At 48.9% G+C, this 23248-nt stretch overlaps 1 protein-coding gene across 2 annotated transcripts in view; it reads right to left on the bottom strand.

The window, feature by feature from the left end:
• Positions 1-19557: 19557 nt before the first annotated feature.
• The window catches only part of BDKRB2 (bradykinin receptor B2), a 32016-nt gene continuing 28325 nt past the window's right edge, over positions 19558-23248 (bottom strand). For both annotated transcript variants that reach the window (XM_030883450.2, XM_060295253.1), the window contains exon 2: positions 19558-21883. In XM_030883450.2, coding sequence (XP_030739310.1) covers positions 20794-21876 — 1083 coding nt within the window. In that variant the 5' untranslated portion in view covers positions 21877-21883 and the 3' untranslated portion in view covers positions 19558-20793. The remainder of the gene's footprint in view (positions 21884-23248) is intronic.

The following is a 23248-nucleotide window of genomic DNA, read 5'->3' as shown; positions in this document are numbered from 1 at the left end:
GTCATTGATTTCAGGGCATAAATCCACAATGAAGTATTTATTTTGTTATTTGGCAATACTTTTCAATTTTGCAATGAGTCCTTCTGGCAACAATGAGCAAAAAAAGAACGTTTAATGACAATTTAAGTCCTGAACTTCTGTCTCTCAGGGAAGTCAATGATGAATGTGTAACTTTGCACACACAATTTGTAATTGCATATAAACGAGTTTCAGTATTTTACCAATTGATATGGAGGTTATATTTGACAAGATTTACAAAATCCTAAAACATAAGATTTGTAGTTCAGAATTACTGAGCTATGAACTTTTGTGCTGAAGTTGATGAGGAATTTTTTTTTGGCCGTGCCGTGAGGCTTGTGAAATCTTTGTGAAGTTCCCCAACCAGGGATCAAACCCATGCCCTCGGCAATTAAAGCACAGAGTCCTACACACTGGACCGCCAGGGAATTCCCTTGATGAGGAATTAAAGCAACTCTAGCGTGCATTTTCTTTCTCTGCCGCCCATCGTAAATCAATTTCAGAAGACACTAAGTGCTGTAAAATGTTACTCAACTATTTGTTACAGCAGAGTTGAGAAATTTTGTAGAATTTTGTTCCAAATCGATGAGGAATCTTCGAACCAGTATTCAATGAGTGGAGCACTGAAGCAGCAGCTTTTAGAGCTTTCAGCAGATTGTAGTTATTGAGAACAAAATTTTATGCAGAAAATAATCGAAATTTATAGCTAAAAAGGCAAGGGAGAAAATGATCAAACTAAGCGATGAGTGGTCAAATGGTGCACAAGATTTAATTGTTGAATTTTGTAACGAGCTCTGGAATGTCTCAATTTGTGGGAAGCATCTTTTCAATTGGAGAAGTTCATATTTTGTACAAAATTGAGATGAAATTGGGACAGTCCCTGATCTGCCACATCTAAATCTGACTAAGCAATCAAAACTTATAAATAGCTACAACTTATCTGAAGAGTTTAATGTGGTGAAATTATTTGCTGAAGGAACTCGAACTAAGGCAAAAAGACAGCACCCGTGAAAATATCTGGGCTGAAATATTTACATAATTCCATATGCAAAGAATTAGATTTGAGAATAGCCTCTGCTTGGCAGAATTTGCTCAGAGTTTATCAGATACCTCAACACCTGCAGAGAGAACATTTTCTTCATTAAATATATTCTAGTCCAAGAGGAGAGTCGATTGAAGGTGCTAATTTAAATTTATTAACCATAAAATTTGAAGGAAAAAAAGTTCAGGCAATTATATGGAACCATTAAAAATAATAAGACCATATTGAGAGAAAAATACATTCTCTGGAAAATGCCAAAGACATATGAGAGTCAGGTACAAGCCCAAGAAGCTAATGGTAGCACTTGCATATGTGCCCAAACTAACTATTTTGCTTATGTTATTTTTCAATGTTCAGTTAATTAGCATAAAGAAAATCTTTCATTTTGCCTTAATATATGTAGATGGATGAATATATTTAGACTTTTCTGGAAAAAATATTTTTGACTAGAGCTGCTTTATAGCCCCATTAATGTAATATAACCAATTAGTTGGGGTGTGTGTGTACATATGCATACATGCATATATAATTAAATATACATATTTTTTAAAAATAGCTTTTGATTAGAACTACTTGATAACTCCATCAATATAATATAATCAGTTTTAAGTGTCTTGTAGTAATTTGCTTTGGCAGCCACAGGAAAGCAATACACTCAGATACCTGGTGGCCCCTCCACGCCCCCTCCCCCTGGCAGCCCCCTTGTACTACACACACATGTGGGAACTGCTTCCTAATGGCCAACTGCCGTTGGGCCTCATGCCATTCCTTCCTGTGTGCTTCTCTGCACGTGCTAAGGAAGCTCTATGTGCCATGGAAAACCCGAGCATCTTCGTCTCGGCCCCAATCTCCCACCGACACTGGGGCTGCAGAGTAAGCCCCTGATGCCAGATCCGACCCTTCACTGTCAGCCACACCTGTGATCTGTGGGCTGTGCTGGGCTTTAGGTAACCTGATCCTGACAACATGCCTGGGAGGAGGGATGGCTGTCTTGTGCCCATTGTACAGATGGGCAAACAGAGGTGAAGAGAAGTGAAGTGACTTGCCTACATTCATACGGCGATAGGAGCCAGTCTGTTTATACATGGCTCTTCTTCCAGGCCCAGCTCAGGGTCAGGCCTCTTTTACCTAGCGTGCTATGACCGTAAAGAGAATGGGCCTGGTGTTAGGGAGCCTGGGCTTGGGTCCTGGGGTCACCAAACTGTGATTCTGGGCAAGTCAGATAACTTCTCTGAGCCTCAGTTTGTTCGTCTGTAGAATGGGAATAACGGCAGTTATTACAAAGAGTCATGGTGAAGCTTGAAGGAGATTATACCTGTAGAATCCCCTTGTAGGCTGCAAAGCATCAAATATGAAGCTCAAATGATGATGACCACCACGACAATAATAATGGTGATGACCACGGTAGTAATAATGTGACGATAAAGTGTCCTGGTCCCTCTGAGTGTAAGCAACCTCTCCTTCATGTGGGCTACTCTGGTGTCGGAACACGAGGTTGGAAAGTACCAAGAGACCCCTTTTCTGCTCTTCCTGAGCTGCGGAACAGTTCAGGGATTACCTGGCACCTAACACAATAGGAAACTAAGGAACTAAAATTCCGGAAAGCCGAGTTCCAGGAGGGCCTGGCTTCTTGGCAGTGGGATTCTCGTTCGTCTCCAGCCTTGGAGCTTTCACCACCAGGAGGTTTAAGGAGAAGCTGGAAGGAGGGGAGCGGTTCGTTGTGGATGCTGAGACAGACCCCGGATGTGGTCTGCTTTGCTTCCCTCCCTTTCCTCCTCCAGGTCACCTTGAACGTGTGAGACAGGGGTCGAGTCCCCTCTGAAGTGTGGGTGTCTGGGCAGGAAAGGGTGGCTTTGGGAGGCAGTGGAGGGGGCCCGGCTCCTGTGTGCTCCTGAGGGACCACAGGTCAGCAAGAGGCAGGGGCTGCCCGGGCACCGCCAGACCAAAACATGGGCTGTACCCCAGAGCCATGCAGTCGGCAGAATGATGGTCCCCAAAGGTGTCCACATCCTAGTCCCTGGAACCTGCAAATATGTTCCCTTACATGGTAAAAGGGACTTTGCAGATGGGGTTGAGGTAAGAATCTTGAGATGGGGAGATGATGCTGGATTATGGAGGTGGGCTTGACGTCATCACGAGTGAAAGTGATTTCATTTATAAGTAAAAGAGGGAGGTAGGGGGCGGTCAAAGGCAGGAAAAGAGTAGAAGATGCTATGCCATTGGCTTGGAAGATGGAGAAGGCGCCATGAGCTAGGGAACACTGGCAGCCTCTAGAAGCCAGAAAAAGCAAGGAACGGCTTCTCCCTTCGAGCCTCCAGAAGGAGAACAACCCTAGCCAACACCCTGGCTTTAGCCCAGTGAGGCTGATTTTGAACCTCTGACCTCCAGGAATATCAGATGACACATTTGTGTTGTTTGAAGCCGCTAGCTTTGTGCTAATTTGTTACAACAGCAACTGGACAGTAATACACGGGTCAAGGCTTCACCCTGCCCAGGAAACCAAGAACTGTCACCTATGCCACCAGCAGAAACCTCTTACTTCAGCTCGAATCTGATTGGTTCAGCAGACACGGCCCGCCATCCCATGGGACCCGGCTGGGTCTGTGGCCACGGCACGTGTTTGCTCCAGCCGAGCCTATTTTCAGGAGGTCGTCTCTACCAGCTGCTGCCTGTGTCTACGTAAAGTTGGCCAGAGAGGAGAAAGCTTCCTTTGTTGGTTCCGAGTCTTAGCTCTGATATTTGCCTGGCACGTAGTACATGGTCAAAACCCAGCAGCTATTGATATGATTAGTCATATTTGATCTTATCTGAAAAAGTCAAGAGTGACATTGGGCAGGTCTACTAGAGATGATGGATTCTGTAATTTCTATGTGATACTTTCTGAGTTCTGCACATGAGAACACTGGTGCGTGCCACTTCTTCAACAAATTAGCCTTCTTCAAATTAATTCCAATTTCAACAGTGAGGTGAGGATAAAGGCATTTGAAATACAGACATAGATATTAAAGGATGTCAACCCAATCACATCATAAGATACTGTTTTCAATCCACAAATAACCCAACCAGTTATTGGCATTATGAAATTTTGTAAGCAATCCTGGGGAGACCAATTTGATTTTTATAAATTGGAATTTGTAGACTGTAACTGGTCAGAGTCCACACGGAGCTCTGATGACTGTATTCAGCTTCTCCATGTTTCATGTGACCTTGAGGTAAAGAGCTGCCGGAGGTACTCTCCTGTTTCAAACATCCTTCCTCCTCCTCTTCTGGAAAAGCATCTAAAACCCAAAGTAGGCATGGAACACAGTCTCTTAAATGGATTCAGGATTACAACAACAGAAACAACAGAACAGAAAGCTGAAACAGAAAGCTGAAAACTCTGCCAATATTAGTTGTAAAAGGAAAATTTTTTCCCCTGAGATATGAATCTTCTCTTATATTTTACTCTGATAAGAGAGGAAAAAAAGATGGTCATTTACTTACCCAGACAAAGTGAAAGAGGTCACAACTTCAGCTGGGCTTTCTGATGGTGAGAGTGGCCTCTGGAGGTATCTTCTGTTCTGGGAAGCCCTGTGGGAGTGTGGTGGTCTTAAATTACATAACTCCTACTCCAGTGATGTCATCGGCTGGACTGCTGAAAAAATGAGTCAGACAGAGGAGACAAGCTGGAATTTTGAAAGAAAAACAACTTTGCACTTTAGGGCTGAAAAGTGATTACTCAACTACCATCTCCATCTTTAATTTCGTAACATCTGGGAAGGTCCCGCGATCCTGCCCAAGAATGATATGGTGACCAACATGCCCTTAAAACACATTTGGGCGTCGCTGAGTCCCCACAAGTCTGAGTGATGACTTTACCCATTCGCACTGGGGACCTGAATGCTTGGGGCTCTGCAGCAGCTTTTGTGGGAGCTGACTTGAATGTCCACTTTTGAATTTGGGTCACGAAGGGTACATCACCAAGAATCCATCACTGTGGACCCCATTAAACAAACAGTGAGCCACAAAGAGCTTGACTCATGCAACAGGCAGAGCTGAGTAAGGTCAGATGCACTTTTCCATCATCTTCCCTGGCAGTTCTGAAGTCTGTTTTTGATGTAAGTCTGCGGATATCAAGTTGGACCACTCAGGGCCTCGTGTTCAGACAGTCTGACATTTCTGGCCTTTTTGAGAGTCAGACCTCAAGAGCCTTTGACCGGATGCTGCCTACTTTCTATCTTAGCCCCTAAAAATGAAGATGTTCTAATCTCCCTCCCTAAGTGCAGGAGAATGCTTCCACACCAGGGCTTGATTCCAGCTTCTGGAAAGTGACTCCCAAATCTCAGGCCTCTGTCCTCCCTACACCCTAGTCCTGCCTCTTGGACGCTCTGCTTGTATTTCTTGATGTCACCTTGAGCCTGGCGTGTCTGGAGCAGAAAATGTCCCCTTTGTCCTCAGAATATGGCCTCCTCACCATGTTTCCCTTTTCTATTACTAACACCTCACTGGAGATAAACTGCACTTTTGAATTTCCTAGCAGTTTTCTCCCATTGCTGGACATCTTAAAATTGTGGAAGCAGGTTGAAAAAAAAAAAAAGGACACCCCAAGGATCAGATGTGTATTTTAGGGAGGAAGCTGGAATTTATCTCTGGGGAAGGGCCCTTCGTATCAGGAGAGGTCGGGGACTTTTTCAGTCATGCAGATGTTAGGTGAGTACCTGCCATCATTTTGGGGTAGATTTTAACTAGAGAAATGTCTCCAAATCCCAGTCGTCAGTCCTTCCTAATTAGTAACGTAGATCAGAGTCTCACCAGCCAGACCTGCCTTTGCAGAAGGTGGTTGGCTTTTCTCCCTTTGATGTGAGTTTATACAGGATTGTTTCTGAGAAGTATCTGCTCTCAGGAGATGTCTGCCAGCTCCAACACAGATTTACCCACAGGATATTATGACTCCAGCCCTGCCGGGAGGTGGGGTGCACAGGCCTGACCTTGGCTTTGCCTCACGTGGAGGACAGACTGAGAGAAGTGGCCTGTGCGTGGCAGGGCCACGTGGCCAGGACTGTCAGTATGTCACACGCCACTAGTGAGGGCTGAGTAAGTGGCACTGTGACAGCCCTGCCGAGGCCTTGGGGAGCCCCACCCTGTGGTGGAATGGAAAGTTCTCTGAAGAAAACGGATGCTTCCACTGTTGCTTTCCGGGATGGGAAAAGGGAAGTGGGCCTTGGTGCAGGGAGGAGAGGGTCTCCTTCTGCCTCTGGGGCTGTGGGGTGTGGGAGCCTGAATTCTGGGGTCTGAGGGCAGGGTGAGGGAACCCCACGTGTAGGAAGGGACCACAGATCCCTGGAACGTGGAGAAGATGGGAGGAGGCTGAGAGTGACATGGCAAAGGCCTGGTGTGAGCTGTTCTGGGTGGAAGTCCCCTGGGCACTGGGACCCTTGTGGGGAGGTGGGCATAGGTATTCATAAAAGCAATAGATAGAAGTCACACATATTAGTTGACATGGCTGAAATGAAGACATCTTCATAGATACCCAAGAAAAGTATAGTAACCCATCCCTAAGAGGTAGTAAAAGTAATGTTCATCCACGTTTACTAAATAATTAGGCCCCGTTTTGTGAACCATAGAAATCACAATTCTCCGATCATTATACCAGAAGAAGAATGCCTCCGAGTTCCTGTGAAATCTGTATTCTGATCGTACAGTGGACTGTGAAATGCTTTGTTCACTAAGTATGTGAACGTAATATACGTTAGTTAATAAAACTGATTTTTTTTAATTTTTTTTTTTTTTTGCGGTACACGGGCCTCTCACCGTTGTGGCCTCTCCCTTTGCGGAGCACAGGCTCCAGACGCGCAGGCTCAGCGGCCATGGCTCACGGGCCCAGCCGTTCCGCGGCACGTGGGATCTTCCCGGACCGGGGCACGAACCTGTGTCCCCTGCATCGGCAGGCGGACTCTCAACCACTGCGCCACCAGGGAAGCCCCCTAAAGCTGTTTTTTAATGCGTTAAAAATTATTTTAACAGATTTAAAATGATTATTTTAACTAATTTAAAATGATTACAGCAGAGACCGTTATAAGGCACAAAGAGGTGGCTGGTGGAAGAAACAGAGGACAGCCTGGCCAGCTGGGCGGGACAGACCGACCCTCCCTGAAATTGCCCTCAGTGTTAACGCAGCAGGACCCCAGGCAGGTACGGTTGGGCTCGGACTATGCTCGATGCAGATTCAAGGAAAGGATGCGCCGGAGTTGTAGGAACTTGGGGACGAAGAGGTTATGTCCCCACTCTGGCATTCAGGATCACTTTCCGGCTCTCCAGCCGCTAAGCCCTGGAGTCACTTGGTCTCTTCTCCTTTCTAGTCACATCCAGCTGCTTCTTCAAGGTCAAAGGCTCTGGTATATTTCATCCAGCGCAACTCTACGAATGATATCTATATGCCTAGCCTTTTGCACGGGGGTGTGGGCGAGGGTCCTACTCAGCCCTTAAAATAGCTGGCATCTCTCTTACAACCTCCACTGCAGTTAGGGAAAGAAAACTACTGCGGGGCGACTTCCCACCAGGATGAAAGGCAGCATTTTCGTTTCCGTCTAGCTAGTGCTCTTCCCCTCTGCCCAAGCCTTCCTTCCCATCTTGGTTTTAGACACTCATGCAGCAAATAAGCCTGCAACAAAGAACCCCAAACCAATCTCCTTGCTTTCTGATTTTTTCCCCTTCAGTTTATCCTTGGGCTAGATGAATATTCCAGAAAGACTTGGATTTTGTCACTTCAACCCCCCTGGAATTCACAGACTCCTTGGCAGTCCTGCGGTATCACCCAGAGCCACCTCTACCTGGTTCTTCCATTCTGGCTGAGAGGGAAGTCCCATGGGCCTAATGCATCTGGACTCACCGACCTGTGAGCGTTCGCTAGCAATCACCATCCTAATCCTCTCTTTCTGCTTCACGTGCATGCATCATTCAAATCCCATTGTAAGCTCTGCTGCTTTGTAAGCGCAGGTCTGAACGTTTTTCTTCCTGTTCTGCGAACACGTGGGGAGCAGCTCCATGGGGCCAGGGGCGAACTGGGGGCGGGGGGCAGAGAGGACGTCTCAGCATCCGTGCTGGGCCACTCACGCTCGGGTGGATCTAGCAGGTGAGCAAGCAGACACCTGCAGCCCTGTGTGGCAAAGGCCACGGCAGAAGAGCACCGCACAGCTGCAGCACGAAGGGGGCAGGGCGGGACAGGGCTGGAGTAACGGGTCATGATGCCAGGGAGATAAAAATAAACTCCTCCGTGTAGGTTTAACAAAGCGCAAAGATCCAGAAATCAACAGGGAGACAGCTGCCAACTTGAGTGTGTCCTGGGCATTCAGGCGGTGCAGGCACTGCCCTGGCCTGAGTTCATGGCCGTTTAGAAGCCAAGGGTTCTTGGGGCCTGTCACTCTGCAGAGAAAACTCCGCTGGGACAGGGGTTCCACGGACCACGAAAGTTTAAGAAAGTCCACAGAAAACTCTCCATCCCCACGTTGGTCTTGCTCTGGGAGATCAGGTTTTCTCAGCTGGGTAGTGGGCTCACTAGAAACCTCCTCTTAGGGAAGCTGGGAGGATCCCATGAGCTAACACAGCCTGGAGCTTGGCACATGCTGGCACTCAGGAAATGCCCCCCAGGGGCAACACTCAGAAGGGGTCTGCCAGAGGATGGTCAGCCATGTTCCTCGGTGTTCTACTGCCTAAGTCAGACCATGGCATGTCCTGTCTCGGGCCCAGGAGGACACTAAGATTGGACAGTGGCCCTCAAGGCCACAGCGCCCCACCCCCTGATGCATTTCTGAACACCCCTTTCACTCTTTCCACCTGTTCCCTGGCCTCCTCGCTCTCTTTTGAACAAGCCGTGCTGTCTCCTACCTCAGGGCCTTTGCACTGGCCATTCTCTCTGCCTGGAGCGCCCTTCCCATAGGGACCTGCACGCTCACTCCCTCAGGTCCTTCTGGTCCCCACACATCCCCCGCCTATCAGAGGGCCCTCCCCTGAAATAGCCTTCTCTCCGCCTGCCCAGCTTCACTGTTTGTTACAGCCGTTATCATCACCTGGATACGTTCGTCCGTTTATCTTTTACTTCCTGTCTCTCCCAGCAGAATGTGAGCTGCACCGGGCAAAGGGTTTATCTCTTTTGATTAGAGTCATGTTCCCAGCTCCTACAACAGGGCTCACATGCTTAATAAATATTTGCTGAATGACTTCATAACTCTATTTATTTATATACAAGAATATCAACAGCTTGTCTCTGTATCAACATGCATGTCCCAAACCCCTTGTGGGTGCCAGGTCCTGTGTGGGCACTGGAGGGACAAAGGTGAATGCTGTCCCCTTGAGCAGCTCTTGGTCTGGCTGAGCACAAAGACAGGCAGACATCCAATGACTATACTTTGTGGAATGCAAAGTGGCAATGAAGTGCCAAGCTTCTGTCTGAGTGTCAAGACTGTAAGGATTTAATTCTGCTCAAGGCAGAGTTGGGAAAGTTTCATGGTGGAAGGATATTTGAGTGGGGTTTTGAGAGACGAATAGGAGTTTGTAAGTCAGGCAAGCTGAGAAAAATATTGTAGATGGAAGGACCTGCATGCATACCATAAACACACATGTGCACAGATGTGTTTGTGGAACACTCACTTGGAACTTGCAGTCAGAAAGCCCAGGTTCTAGCCGTTCCCCTACCCCGCCCCATTTAGTCTTTCTTTATGTGAGATCACATAGCTCCTACCCTGGGGCAGGCCCTGTGCAGGTGTGCCCCCAAAGGCTCTTGGTTTGGTGCAGGAAAGGAATTAAACAGTTTCAGATCTTAGAGAGTGGGTACAGAGGGGGAGGCCGTCCACCTGCAATGCTCCTGGAAGGGAGCTGGGTAACCCACACAACCCTGGGAATGCTCTGACCCTCGGTTTCTTTATCTGAGATCATGCCCTACTTTGAGAGCAGTTCTGAAGGTCATACACATGCATGGAAACTGTCAACATCACTTTATACAGATGTTCACAGGGTAAGACGAATGTTTATATATTGATGTAGTTTTCCCACTTTTATGACTTTTCTCTGTGTAATCTAGGAGAAAGTACCCATTTTCTAGTCAGCCTAGATGCCTAACTGGCCCACATGTACCACAAAAAATGGGACCATAAAGTAAAATTCCTCTTCCTTTGAAACCAGTAGTTCTCATAGGGTGTATTTAATGGAGATGGAATTGATGCTGTGAGCGTTTGTCTTTAACATAGATCATGTTGGCCCCCATGATGGGGGGTGCTTCTTTGAGCTGCAGACTCTGGGTACAGGGGAACTGAATGCGGAAGATAACTTTTACCTTTCCTGTAAGACTCAGGGTCACCCTTGACAGACAAGCAAACAGAGAAAACCACCTGTGATTGTAATTGTGGTGCGTTCTATGAAGAAACAGCTCAGGATGCAGTGTTCCACAAAACAGAGAGGGTGTGAGGGCTTGTACCAAGGGAGGTCAGGGAGGCAGAGGGAAAACTGGGAGCAACAGGAGAAACCAATTGCAGAGCCAGAGGAGCTGAGTGAGGGCAGAGGGAACAGCATAAACAAGGGGCCTGAGGCTGTGACAGCTCCCTCTGCCTGAGGAACTGAAGAAGCGAACACAGAAGGTGGAAGGGCTGGAGCGGAGGTGGATGCTGGGCAGGGCCAGACCAGACGGAGCCTGGGACAGCGGCTGATGGAGTTTGGAGCTTCCCAGGTCCAGTGGCATTGCAGGGTGCAGGAGGTCCAAGGGATCAGGACCTGTGAGAGTAAAAGGAAGGAAGGATCTGGGGCAAAGGGAGAACGGAGCTGCAGCGTAGTCTTAAGAGAAGCCTCCGAAGACCTGTGAAAATTCCTGGATGGGATGACCCTTCAAAGCTGTCTGAGTTGGGGCAAGATGGCTGGGCTCCCTACCTTCTCTCAGCCACTGGATGCAGGATGCCCTGGAAGAAGTAGCGCTTAAGGTAAGCACTACCTGCCGGCAGCTTCCCTGGCAGCTGAGGTAGGAGGTTCCTCATTCCCTAAGGAGCGTCCGGGTGGCACATCGACCAGAAACAGGAAGCCACCAAAGGGTTCTAAACATCTAGAACGGTCAGCCTAGCTCTTGTGTGGCGGATGGGCTGGAAGGGTTCAAGGCTGGAAGGGGAGCCAGAGATGGGGATGGGTCTGAGATGCTGTTTGGAGGTAGGGCCGGGAGTGCCTCGTGGTGCATGGGGCAGAGGGAAGCGTCAAAGATTTTTCTAGGAGTAACTGGGTGGTACCATTAACCGAGATGGGGGAGATGAAGGGAGGAATATGTCTCTTAAAAAGAGAATCAAAAAGGCTGGTTTGGGACTTAAGTTGGAGATGCATGTGAAATACCTAAATGGCTTTCCAGTAGGCATTTGAATCAGAGAAGATTTTTCAGAAGAGAGTTGTTGGCATAGATGTGTATCAGTCAGGGCTCTCCAGAGAAGCAGAACAAATAAGATCTATCTATCATCCATCTGTCTATCTATCTATCTATCATCTGTCTATCATCCATCTGTCTATGTATCTATCTATCATCTATCTATCTATCTATCTATCTATCATCTATCTATCATCTATCATCTATCTATCTATCTATCATCTATCATCCATCTATGTATCTATCTATCATCTATCTATCATCTATCTATCTATCATCTATCTATCAATCTATCATCTATCTATCATCTATCTATTTTTTTATCTATCTATCATCCATCTGTCTATGTATCTATCATCCATCTATCTATCATCTATCATCTATCTATCTATCTATCATCTATCTATTTTTCTATCTATCTATCATCCATCTGTCTATGTATCTATCTATCATCTATCTATCTATCATCTATCTATCATCTACCTATCTATCTATCATCTATCTATCATCTATCTATTTTTCTATCTATCTATCATCCATCTGTCTATGTATCTATCTATCTATCTATCATCTATCATCTATCTATCATCTATCTATTTTTCTATCTATCTATCATCTATCATCCGTCTATGTATCTATCTATCATCTATCATCTATCTAGCTAGCTAGCTATCATCTAACTGTCTATCTATCTATCATCTATCTATCACCCATCTATCTATCTATCACCTACCTATCTATCATCTATCTATCTATCATCTATCATATCTATCATCTACCTATCATATCTATCTATCTATCTATCGTCTATCATATCTATCTATCTATCTATCTATGGATTTATTTCAAGGAATTGGCTCACATCATTGTAGGGGTTGACAAGTCCAAAATCTGTAGGTCAGGTCAGCAGGCTGGAAACTCAAGCAGGAGCTGAAGCTCCAGTCTTGGGGCAGAATTTATTCTTTTTCAAGAAACCACAGTTTGGGCTCCTAAGCCTTCCCACTGCTTAGAGGAGGCCCACCCACGTGATCGAGGATGATCTCTTTTACTTAAAGTCCATCGATGGGAGATGTTTACCACATCCACAGAATTCCTTCACAGCAGCACCTAGATTTGTGTTTGATTAAATAACTGGGTGCTGGAGCCCAGGCACGTTGACACATAAGACTAAGCATCACAGATGATATTTGGAGTCATGGTCCAGGCTGGGATTAGTTAGGTGGGCCATGTAGAGAGATGAGAAGAGGGCTTAGGATTGAAGCCTGAGGAATTCCAACCTTTCAACTTCACGTGGAGAAGGAGACACTGAGCAAGCAGAGTAGGAAGGAGTAGGCAGTGAAGACCAGGTTCTGTGCCCATCAAGTCCGGGAGCCCATGGGTTAGACAAAGCCCTGCATTAGACAAAGCAGAGTGACTGACCTCTTGCCTGCAGGTCTTCCCAGGGCCTTTAATATGCATCTATGCAGCCCCACAAGAAAGATGTAGTAGTTTCATTTCTCAGACTTTTTTTTTTTTTTGTGGTACGCGGGCCTCTCACTGTTGTGGCCTCTCCCGTTGCGGAGCACAGGCTCCGGACGCGCAGGCTCAGCAGCCGTGGCTCACGGGCCCAGCCGCTCCGCGGCATGTGGGATCTTCCCGGATCGGGGCACGAACCCGTGTCCTCTGCATCGGCAGGCGGACTTTCAACCACTGCGCCACCAGGGACGCCCTCTCAGACTCTTTTGAGCAATCAGGAGCCAGACTCTTCTGTTGTTGTTTTTGTTTTTGTTTTTTGAGAAACTTACGGAAACTCTGCAGAAGGAAATAATGGCATCAAAAGAGCTTAAACATTGGAAGGGGAGCCCTGCAGCTCTAGAAGAAAACGAGGTCAGGACTGAGTGGAAGAGAAAGAATTTGGGCAACTAATGGAGTGGGGAGGGGTTGCCAAATGAGAGGTTCTCTTCTTCCCGCTGGAGACCGAGGGGGAGGGGTCGGACTAGCCCAGAAGGCCATTCAGCTGTCCAGCTGTCAGCGGTCTCACTGCTTCGTCTTCCTCAAGGGGACTGGTCCTTTGTGAAAGAATCTGATTCCAAAGCAAGACCCTGGTCCTTGAGGTCTGTTGCGGAAGTCAGGGTGGGCAGGTCTGGCCGAGGAACCACGTCACGGGGGTTTAATCCCAGCTCCATCACGGTTGAGCTGGGTGACCTTGGGCCATTTTTTATACCATCTCCTGGGGCCTCGGTCTCTTCATTATTTTTTTTTCTGGATATTTAAAACCGCTTTTAAAAATTGAAGTATAGTTAAATTACAATGTTGTGTTAGATTCAGGTGTATGGCAAAGTGATTCAGTTATACACATAAATATGTCTATTCTTTTTCAGATTCTGTTCCCTTATAGGTTATTACAAAATACTGAATATAGTCCCTTGTGCTATACAGTAGGTCCTTGTTTTTTATCTATTTTATATACAGTAGTGTGTCTATGTAATCCCAAACTCCTAATTTATCTCTCCCCCAGCCCCCCAAGGAGACCCAGTCTCTTAATCTGTGAAGTGGGCCTCTTCTCCGAGTTTGGGGATCAGGTGAGATGGCGATGGAGCAGGCCCTTGGTCAGCAGCCAGCAGGAGGTTTCATCACTTGGTCGTTGCACAAGGCGGTGGTGGTGTGAGCACAGCAGGGTTACGTAAGCTGTCCTCTGCCTTGGCCAGGACTGGGGAGGGGAATAGGCAGGCATACTTGACCGCCCTGAGTGGGCCGTGCGGTGACTCAACGTGGAGGGGGGCGTCCAGAGGAGCCTCAGAGCTCCATCTTGGGCCATTTTTCAGGATTGTTTATAAACAATGTCCCACCAAGGTGGGCTTGGCGGTGAAGCTGTCAGGAAGCTGGGAGCTGGGCCCTGTGGCCTCTTCTTAAACTGGTCTGAGACTCCTGGAATTGGCCTGCCTTAGGGGGAAGGAGAGAAACAGGGCAGCCCCAGCCCCGGGTCGGTAAAGATGGTGTGTCGAGGCCTGTGGTGCACACACTCTGGGGGCCTGGGCAGCCCCCAACACGCTATGTTACCTTGAGAGAGGCCCCAGTATCTTCCCTGTGAAGAAATCTCTAAAATTCTGTAAGATGGTGTATCCCATTCTTTCTCAGGACACCTTCTATCACCAACTAGCATCTCTAAACCCCAGGAGACCCGAAGAAAGTGTCTGGTTCCCTCCTCCATTGCTGGGGGAAGGAGTGTGTGTTGGGACTGTGACGGGCACCTCGTGGGTGAGCACACACTCAGAATTGTTACAACATCTGTATTCGTCTCCTAGAGCGGCCGGATCAAAGTACCACAGACAGGGTGGCTTAAAGGAACAGAAATTTATTCTCTCACGGTGCAGGAGGCCAGAAGTTCAAAAGCAAGGTGTCTGCAGGGCTGGTTCCTCCTGGAGGCTCTGAGGGGGAGTCTGATCTCTGCCTGGCTTTGGGCGGCAATCCTGGGCATTCCTCAGCTTGTAGAAGCGTCACTACAATCTCTGCCTCCATCTCCTTATGGCCTTGTCTCTGTGTCTGTGTGCATCCTCTTCTCTTCTTATCAGGATCCCAGTCACTGGATTTAGGGCCCATCTTTATCCAGTATGACCTCATCTTAATTACTTCTGCAAAGATCCTATTCCCAAATGAGGTCATATTCTGAAGTTCCAAGTGGATGTGAATTGGGGGAGGGAGGGGACACTATTCAACCCATGAGAACACCTTTATCTCACTTAATCTTCACAAGGCCTGGATCCTCACTTTATAGGCAACACCCCTGCCACCCAGAAACTCAGAGATGTTAACTGATCTCGTCCAAATTCCCACAGCCAGGAAGCGGTAGGGCTGTGAACCAGGCACCTGGCTCCAAGTCCAGGGCAGTCCCTGCCACGCTGGTGCCACCCTTTACAGTTTACAAAGCCCCCTTTCCAGAGTCATTAGCTCTGTGCGACTCAGGTATACTTATTGTATTATCTGCCCATTTCACAGATGAGGAAACTGAGGCCAAAGGCCGGTGTGGGGGAAATGAGTCAAGTGGTTTGTAAAGATCAGACGGTGAGTAGGTGGCATGGCAGGGACTCAAGGCCTGGACTCCATGGTTCTTCCCCTCCAATTCAATATTATATCTCCGTGTGGGTCAGGTGAAAGACGCCAGACGCAAAAGACACATATTGTGTGATTCCATCTCTATGAAACGGTCAGAATAGGCAGACCTAGAGACAGAGAGAAAATGAGTGGCTACCAGAGGCTATAAGGAGGAAATGACTGCTCATGGGTGTGGAAGGATGAAGGTGTTCTGGAATTAGGGGGCAGTGATGGTTGCACAACCCTGTGAATACACTAAAAGCCACTGGAAGGGGCAAGGCACAGAACTCCTATCTCAATAAAGCCACTCTAGTAAAGATCTCACTGGAAGGTGTCAGCCCCCCGCCCCTGGAGATGGTTCTTCAGGAAGCAAGAACTCAGAAGCCCCAGAAGATGCAAAGTCTGCCTATCGGGGCAGACACAGCCCAAGCCGAGGCCGGATGCTCTTCCTGCAGGAAGGCGCCTTGGGAGCCGCTTCTGTGGCAATTTGCATCCCCCTGTTAAGGCACAAACACACAGAAAGCAGGTGGGCTTCTGACCACACTCCTGCAGAACCGCATGGCCTTAGCAGGTTATTTCCCTCTCTGGGCCTAAGTTCCCACATCCCGAACTGGCAATGATACAGGCACCTCCCTACATGAGTGGTCGTGAGGGTCAATTCCAAAAAGAGCTCAGCAATGGATAAACAACAAGGTCCTATTGTATAGCACAGGGAACTACAGTCAATATCCTGTAATTAACTATAAAGAAAAAGAAAATAAATAAATTAGAGCTCAGCAGAGTGAGAGATATTTTCATGGAGCCCCTTTGACCTCAGCCAAAAAAACCCCACGAACAAACCATTAAACTTTCAGCCACGGCTATTGCCAAATTGTGTCCTCCTTGCTCAACCCTGACGCCAACATTCTCAGGGGCTTTGCTCAGAGGTCAGGGCTGTGTGGGGCTCTGCAGCGGGCCCGGGGGTTGAGTAACGAGGAGGTATGGCGTGTGCTGTGCGGGTCACAGGTGGAGACTGCACCTTTGAATCATTAGTGGCTGCCTCATCGGCGGGAGCCTGCATCACCAGCACTAGCTCCCGTTGGGGCACCTGGTGGGCAGTTGGCACTCCTGCACTGGGCCCTCACCCGCTCTGGCCAGGACAGACTCAGGAGCTGGGCCCAGCGCTTGGTTCTGAGGCCACCACAGGCCCCTCTGGGCTTCTCCCCATCTCACCAGCTCGCTGGGGCCAAGGAGGGTCAGGAGTTGAGGGCCGCTCGTGCTGCCTGGCTGGGGTGGGAGGGAGGTAGGAGGGAGCTGAGAGGGAGGCCTTCCCAGCCTGTTTACACCTGCTGAGAGCCCCGCTCAGACTCCTCCAGATTGCAGACTTCCCTGAGTCATGCCCCATCCGTGAGCGAAGTCCCTCGGATGAGTTAGCTCCCTTGCGCACTTGTGGGCAACTTTCTTCAAGCTCAAGGCCTTGGTGGGGTGCAGGCTGGATGGGAAGTGTGGGCACTGGACAGAGAACTGAATATCTACCAGGCACCTGGGTCCAATGCGGCTGGAGGGTAGAGAATGAGCCAGGAACTGGAGAGAGGGAAAGAGACAAGGCAGGGGCCAGCTCGTGAAGGGTCTTGCGAGCCACCTTATGGAAGTGGAGCTTTATCCCAAGAGTGGTGGGACACTACTGAAAGGCTTCCTGTTAGAGAGGGCCATCATCACCCTCACCATCATCTTCATTACAGCCATCACCTTCACCACCACCATCATAACCATCACAGCCGTCATCATCACCATCATCATCACCATCACCAACATCATCACCATCATCATCACCACCATCAACACCATCATCATCACCAACATCATCACCATCATCATCACCATCATCATCACCATCATCATCACCATCACCAACATCATCACCATCATGGCAGCTCATGCCTGTTGACTGCCAACTCTGTACCAAGCTAAACACTTTCATACACTAATTCTGCTAACAGTTCTATGATGTGGATGCCATTACTATCCTCATTTTACAGATGAAGAAATGTAGACTCAGAAAGGATAACTGAGATGCCCAAGACCACACAGCAAATGAGTCTGAGCCAGAAGCAGAACTGGAATCCAGGGCTGCCTGATCCCAAAACCTTTGCTCTTAAACACTGTTCTTTACATGTTCTTTAGATGTATAGCTTCCCTATCATTGTCTTTGCCTTCTTAAAAGACGTCATTGGCTGCAGAGTGGAGAATAAGAATTGGGAGATGGTGGTAGTTAATATCAGAGATGGGGAGACCAATAAGAGATGATGGTTAGACATAGAAAGAAGCAGAGAGATCCAGGAAACACTTAGGTGGAACGTAAAAGAGGTGCTGATTCACTAGGTGTAAGGAATAACAGAGAGGGCTATTTCTCTTTACCATGAGCCCCAGGTTTCTAGCATGGATTGATGGGTGTGGAGACAGAGCAGTGTCATTTCTGTAAACACAGAAAGCAAGTTTTTTTAAATGAACGAGTGAATGAATGCATGAATAATGAAGGAACCTCAAAATGGAGTGGGTAATGAGTTCCCCATCACTGGTAGTATGCAAGCAGTAGTTAGACAACTGTTTGATCTAGACCTTGTCAAATGGAAGGCACCTAATAGATATATATCACATGCACGGATGATTGAATTACAGTCATCCTTATGATTCTAGGGCCTCATGGGGCCTCATGCACACATGATGGGTCCTTGGTAATGAGTCACCAATGTAGGAATATGGGATGGGAGAAAATATTCAAACGCTGTTGAAATTTCTTAGATTGTACTTGAGTATATTTTAGAGTGTACCTTTTAATACATGTAAATAAGTGTACATATTGGGTACGTATAATCCAAATTTTTTTACTTATATGGATATGCAATTACAATAGCTTGGACACCACTGATTTATAGGACAGAAGCCCTAAATTAGGTTGAGTGGAAATAAATGGAACCCCCAGGCCAAAGACTTCTAACCGCCACGGCAGTGTCTGTGACAAGACTCAGGTTTTCGGGAGCTGTAACGAATGAAAGAACTATGCAAAAATGCCTCATCCCTTTATTACGCTGGAAAAAACACATGTTTACGCCGTTCATCCATTTCTCCTTGTTTGTGAAATGCTCCCTCTTTACAATGTAGTAGCTCTTTGGACCTTTCACAGGACAGATGTTCTTTATCATGGTACCAACACAGCCCACGGGGCAGCTCCCTTCCCACAGACCGATTGCTCCTTAGCCCACGGGTCGACCCTAAATGACCATTAGGGGCCCAGGGCTGTGATGCGGCTCTGCTCATAGGAGACCTTCAGACCATACACACCCACTGATGAATGAGTGGTACACATTCCAAAGCCCAGCCTCCTTGTGTGTTACCCCACTCACAATATGCACATGGTTTAACTTCATTCTAATACTAAGTGGTTCCTACTTCGTTCTAATGCGAAATGGTTCCTATTTCTTATTTCTTCTGTTTTCTTTCTCCAGCTAGAAGTGTGTCTGTTTATTTGGGCAGAGGGGTATGCGTAGCAGAAAACAAAGGCTGGGATGGGGAAGAAATCTTCTGTGACTCTTTTTCTTTTAAAATCCAGAGCTGGATTGGGCAGTATTTATGGGCTCTTTGCCATCTAAATCCTCCTGGTCCCACAGGTTCTATGCTCTCCAGAGACGGCCCACTAACAAATCACCCATTTACTGATCGAGTGAGCGCTTCCAGGGCGCTGCCTGCATTACGCGTCCCGAGCTCCATTGCTACTGAGCGTGCCTCGCTGCCTTGGCTCTGAGGGCTTGATGTTGGCGCCTGGGTGGTGCGTTCTCCGGTATCTCCACGTGGGCCGGCCACAGAAGGCAGATTATAAAACGTGTAGAAAAAGAAGAAACGAATTCCGCCTGGAGGACCTCGGGCTTGGGGCTAAGGCTGTGTCTTAAGTCTCTGGCCAAGGATGCTGGTCCAGCTTCATCCTGCCTGACACCTGATACCGGCTTTCCGCCCCGTCCATCACTGCCCACCCCGCCCTTCGGCACAACGACCCGCCCCTGCCCCGCCCACAGGAGGCAGAGCCGCGGACCCCTCTGCAGTTGCTTCTGGTCTACGGGTTGGGGAGGGCGTTCTGCCACCTCCACTGAAGATGCTTGTGTTTGTGCGCGCGCGCGCGTGTGCGTGTGCGTGTGTGTGTGTGTGTGTGTGCACGTTGATGGGAAGGACATGTGGTGGAAGAGAGCTAACATATTGAGCACCTAGGATGTGTCAGACACTGATGGGTGCTTTACACCCCACCATTAGCTACCGATTCTCCTCTACGGACCTTTTGCTGAACCTGTGTCTTTCTCCTTATAATAAATTTATTCCTGTTCTGTGGGCGTAATAATGCCTCACATTTATATAGCACCTTTCATTTGTCAAAGTACTTTTATGCCTGTTAGCTCCTTTAATCCCCCAACAGCCTCGTGTTACAGAGGAGGAAACCGAGACAGGGACACAGCCACGTGCAGCCAGTTATAGGCTCAGCTGGGGCGGGCTCTCCTCACCCCTCTGCCCTGCCCCGCCCACAGTGCCTTGCTTGACCGCGGCTGCAGGTGCTGACTTATCCCCACATGAGTCTGCGAGTTCCTTCAAGGCCGAGACTGTACTTTCTTTTTCTTCTCTTACCCACAGTGCTCAAGGCTGCGTATACAGCAAGTGCTGGATAAGTGCTTATTGGGTTCTTCTTTGGCACAGACCACTTGTCTTTCCATGAGGGGAATGAAAGAATCCTGGTCTCCGGATTCACACCACGGAGCTCTCAGAGTTTAACCTTCATTAACCTGAGAAATCATCCTCCAAAGTCCTAGCTGAGTGGATTAAAGAAACCCAAGGCAGAACTTCAGCTGAGCCCTGCGTGGGCACTCAGCAGCTGCACCAAAGCTGGGTGGCATTTCTGGAGATCTGAGCTGTCGTGCTGGGGCAAGGTGGGACACCACATGGGAGGGAAGCTCGGTCACTCCTGTCCCTACCCCCAGGCTCCCTCCACTCCTGGGAAGCAGCAGACTGGTCTAGGGGTGGCAGCAAATAAGAACAATAATACTCTTGTGTTTCTGGAGCCCCTGGCTGTGTACCAGATCACTCCAACCTCACAGCCTTGTTATCTGCAACTGGAGCCGGGAAGGAATTTACTGGAGACACCGGCTCACTGTCCAAGGTCACACTTGGGATTCCTTCCATTCCTCCTGGGTCACATCCTGAGAATCACTGTCCAATAATCGTCACCCGCGTTAGTAGCCCTGGTGACATCTGCTCACTGGCTGCTTCCCACCCACTACGACAGTTTGTGAATCTGGCGTTCCACTGAGATGGAGGTCCGCAGTGTGCCCATGGAGGTCTCCGTCTGGCTGGGCTCTGCCCCGCAGCACCCTTGCCGGCACAGCCGCCCGTACACCTCCCGCGACTTCTTGCGGAAGCTCTTGCCCACGATCACGTACACCAGCGGGTTGAGGCAGCTGTTGCTATAGGCCACGTAGGACGCGATCTGCGTGAAGACGTCGACCACGTGCTCGTCCCAGCAGCTGGAGAGGATGCCGAGGCGCTGCAGCGTGTCCAGGAAGGTGCTGAGCTGGAAGGGCAGCCAGCAGACGACGAACAGTAGCAGCACGGCCAGGACCAGCACAGTGGCTTTCCTCTCCGTCTGGATCTCCTTGAACTTCTGCATCTCGTTGTTGCGCAGCACGCGTATGATGTGCACGGTGCAGAAGGTGATGACGCTCAGGGGCAGCAGGAAGCCCACGGAGTTCAGGAGGCTGTTGGTGAAGACCTCCCAGCTGCGGGACGGGTAGATGATGATGCAGGCGGTGACGTTGTGGCCCTCGGCCCCGTACTCCCGCATGGTCCGGAAGACCAGCATGGGCAAGCTCAGGAAGAGTGAGCAGCCCCAGATCACCAGGCTGTAGAGTCTGGCCCAGCGCACCCCGCGCATCCGGCCCATGGACATGGTCTTCACCAGGGCCAGGTAGCGGTCAATGCTCACCAGCATGAGGAAGCAGATGCTGCTGTAGAGATTCATGTAGAGCACGGTGTTCACCACGCGGCAGAGGACTTCCCCAAAGAGCCAGTCGAAGTTGTTGGCGATGGTGATGGCCCAGAAGGGCAGCCCGCAGGCCAAGAGCAGGTCGGCCGCGGCCAGATTGCCCAGGTAGACCTCCGCCACCGTGCAGCTGCTCCTGTGCAGGCAGAAGACGCTGAGGACGAAGGCGTTCTCGAGAGCTGCCAGTATGAAGAGGACCCAGAGGAAGGGGGGCTGGATGGTGTTCAGCGAGCTCCACCAGTCGGAGTGGACGCAGCTGCTGCTCTGGGGAGGGGTCCCGTTGAGGGCAGGTTCAAGGGCTTGCAAGGTGACGTTGCACATTTTGGCGCTGCAAGAAAGTGGAAAAGAGGCAGTTACACCTCAAGGTCACAAGAGGAAGGAGAAACGGCTGGTGCAGAAGGAGAGGGGGTGCTTCCAGAGGCAAAGTCAGGGCTGAAACCCAGACCCTTTCTGTGCGGTGTTCAGAGGCGGTTCAGGCACACCTGTGTCCCCAGGGGCTTAGAAAGGCGCCTCTGCTCCTTGGACTTAAACTGGGAGCTCTTGTTCTTCGCCTCCAGGCTCCACTGGGATGTGTACTTGACCAGCATCCGTCACCCAGACTAACAAGTGTGAGCGTTAGACCCTGGACCTCCTCGAAGCTTCCATGATGGGAGGATACACAGCATATTCCTTCCTTATCACAGGCCCCCACCCCCACAAGGGCGCTGGTCTCTTTCAGCCTCTTGTGGCCTGGCCATGGGTGAGCAATTTATTAGAAGAGAAAAGTGATATCATGTCAGACAGGGAGATTCCAACCTGGCTCGGAGACCACAGTCCATCTGCCCACTCCCTGTCTCCTTCTGGCAGAGGGCAGCTTCCATACCTTCCATCAGCGTAGCACTGATGATGAGCAGAGGTCGCTTGATGAAAAGGGAGGGGAAGGGGCTTTGGAGCCAGACAGTCCTCTGGGTTCAGTCCTGGCTCATTCATTAGCTGTGTGACCTTGCGTAAGTTAATTAACCTCTCTGAACCTTAATGTTCTACCTTGTAAAATGGGAATAACAAAATCTTCTCAGGGTTGTGGTGGGGACCTGAGACAAGGTGCAGAAAGCCCCAAGCACTGTACTTGATTCAATAAACATGAATAATTACCTGTTTTTTGTGAACTTATTAAAATAACCAATGTCAAACTCCAGCACCACTGCTGGCAGATTCTTGCTCTTATATTGGTGATTCCATCATTAACCCACTGGCTCCTCTTTCACTCTGAGACTCAGGCCAGCAGTGAGACTCAGCCCAGGGGGCAGTTCACTTTCTGGGAGTTCCTCTCCGACTTCAGCAAAGAGGCATGGGGTTTCGATAGACGTTGGCTCCAACCCTAGCTGTGCTGTCTTGGGTAAATTGCTTGACCTTTCTGAGCTTCCACCTTATTGTCGTAGAGTCTTGCTCTCTCCCTGGCTTGCCTTGCATGGCTCTTGCAAGGTTTAAATCAAAGAGTAGGTATGAAGACACATTGAAAAACTAAAAGCACAATGCAAAGGGCAGGACTAATTGGGCACTTTCCTAGTGCTCCGTGGGGTGGATGAAGGAAGGTGGAGGTGGAGGGGCTCTTCCTGGGCAATTGATTGTTGGGTAGGCTCGTGGGGGAGGAGCTGAGCAATAGATCATGGGAAAGAATCTGCTGATCGTCTCTGGGATTTCCCAGAAAACGTCC

The sequence above is a fragment of the Globicephala melas genome, chromosome 2, assembly GCF_963455315.2.
Source record: "Globicephala melas chromosome 2, mGloMel1.2, whole genome shotgun sequence".
Lineage (NCBI taxonomy): Eukaryota > Metazoa > Chordata > Mammalia > Artiodactyla > Delphinidae > Globicephala > Globicephala melas.
The sequence above is the reverse complement of the archived record's forward strand: the minus strand, read 5'-3'. Positions and strand labels throughout refer to the sequence as shown.